Source organism: Acyrthosiphon pisum, chromosome A2 (assembly GCF_005508785.2).
Source record: "Acyrthosiphon pisum isolate AL4f chromosome A2, pea_aphid_22Mar2018_4r6ur, whole genome shotgun sequence".
In the NCBI taxonomy this organism is placed as follows: domain Eukaryota; kingdom Metazoa; phylum Arthropoda; class Insecta; order Hemiptera; family Aphididae; genus Acyrthosiphon; species Acyrthosiphon pisum.
Window position 1 is genome coordinate 58,995,915 of NC_042495.1, and position 2,456 is coordinate 58,998,370.

At 31.4% G+C, this 2,456-nt stretch overlaps 1 protein-coding gene across 1 annotated transcript in view; it reads right to left on the reverse strand.

The window, feature by feature from the left end:
• Catb-5880 (cathepsin B-5880) overlaps window positions 1-2,456 on the reverse strand; it is a 7,087-nt gene that overhangs the window by 1,070 nt on the left and 3,561 nt on the right. The window contains 3 exon segments of the mRNA NM_001126147.2: window positions 444-551; window positions 1,327-1,477; window positions 1,646-1,963. Coding sequence (NP_001119619.1) covers window positions 444-551; window positions 1,327-1,477; window positions 1,646-1,963 — 577 coding nt within the window.

The window sequence follows — 2,456 nt, forward strand, 5'->3', positions numbered from 1 at the left end:
TCCGGTCTTATTTTGAACAGAGTATAGGCAATATATTTTAATTTCAAAGCGAGTTATGAGTATTTTAAGATGTACAAACAATTTACAATTGCAGTAAAATCTCATAACTCGCTTTACAATTAAAACATAATAAAAACATATGATATTGCCTATATAATAATCTTATCTTTAAATGTTGCAAGAGGTTAATTCACCCTATTTTTTTAATTAACGGAGCTATACATGTTCTTTTGTGCGTACAATTTCTTATGCTACGCACTTGTAAGACAGAGACAACACATGCGTGGATATCACGTCCTCTTAGGTAGCCCGAACACCATTAGGTATGTGTCATGTGTGTTAAATACGAAAAATCAAGTCTTTAAATAATAATAGTTATGATACATAAATAGATTAACTCTTAAAATCTAAAATCTCTTGATAAAAATGAAAATCATGCATACCTGATTGATAGTTAACAAAGTCTTGGTACATGTAAAACGACGCCGTTATCGGACCGTTTTCGTAAATTTCTTTCATCGCCGTATATGCTGGGACACGATAATGCGTTCCTATACAATGTAATGTTTGTTATAATATACTAAAGATACTTTAATTAAATAATTAAATGACATAACACTCATATCTCATTAAAAATATCTATCATTTTGCATCATTTTTACTAGCATGCTGTTGTGAGCTACGTACTTTCATGCCTTTCCTTAGTAAGTTCGTAATTGAATATGAAAGAACCATAAATTATAAATAATAGGTACTAAATTATGATAATTAAAATAAGATAATTCAAATTGTCCTATTTTTAGGTTATAACAGAAGCTATTTTAGCTAGTACATCAGTATAATATAGCGATAATTGGTTTTGCAATAATATGGAGTTTTTTTATACAAACAATTTTTGAGGCAGTAAAACTTTTTTATTATCATGCCAATATTATTTTGATTTGAAATAAAAAAACAGAAGGTACCTAATTTTTAGAGTTAATATTTTTAATTTCAAGAAAATTACCATAAACCCATATTATACAACCTGTAAATAGGTAAATATCAGTTTTTAACAAAATATTACACCATTTTTGGGCAAACTGAGCTCCGTTCAGATTTAGATTTCAGAATATTGTTTTAAAATGTGACATTTTTCACGATCAAATAAAAATATTACTCATTCTACTTGGATACATTGAGCTAGAGATCAATACCTATGTAGGTACAATAATATGTAACTATCACAACATTTTATTTTCAAAAACTAATTTGAATGTTAATTATATTAGAATGATAACCATATTAATGTATACGAAATATAATTTGTTTGTAAAAATGGTGTACCTTGATGATTGTCTTTCACGTATCTCGTCCCATAGTCGGGATTATAACATTGAACTTTGCACTCAGGAGTGAATAGTGTCTTATTCGAGCATGCGTTTTCTACTGCAGTTTCCGTATGTTGGCATGGTTCAATCGTGTATGGTTGACACCCCTATAAAAAGAGAAAACACATACTTGCGTGTAACAGTGAAAAATGATGGCAGGTACCCAATATTGATACCAAAATAAATAATATTTGCTAATACTATAATATGCGTTTGTTAATACTAAAATAGTTTTCCTAAAAATGAATAAGTTAATAATACATTTTTTATTATACCTCGTTCGAACCGTATTCACCTCCGGAAACCAATCCGTGTCTTCTGTAGAAGTCCCAAGATTCGAAATGTTGGCCGCCCGAACAGCCATCTCCACACAGGTAGCAGCAGGACAATATCTGCTGTGCCGACAGTTTTGGTTTTACTGTTCCATTTGAATGGATGCATATCCGGTCACTTACGGCTGACGCCACGGAAATAGCGTAGCTCGACTTGCAGTTACCCTGGTCGTATACCATTCCAATGGACGGACACATGTACCATTTTGCTCGGGCGTCAAAGCTTTTTGGCAGGTTTAAAGGATCCCAAAAACCGTTATTCTATTCAGATAAAATTTTATTTCCAAACGTTTATTTAACGTGACTGTGTTAGAATTGTTTCATTTTATGTACATGTTACCAGAAAAGATGAAAATTCAGGAATTGTCGGTATATCCTAGTCAGTGCCGCATTCAGACATTTTGCGCCACGGTGCAAAAAAAAATTGGCGCCCCCTAAGCTCCGGTGAAAAAAAATTGCTTCCCCCTAAGGGGCCTACCCACGGAAAATATGGGAGCTAGATCCTCATTAACCTTTTAGATTTTGAGCACAGAAAAGAATATTTGTTTTACAATGAGTGCTTTTTTTAAAAATATTGTTTAGTAATTGCTTGATTCTCTCTCCGCAAAGATACATTTGAATTTATGTCACCTAAACCTTGCTTATAATTCATCATATAAATTGTTTTTTTTCACATATTTAAGTAGTTGTAGGAATTTCATGAATAAATAAAATAAAATTATATAAAACTATGCAATTATATTATTAAAAAATG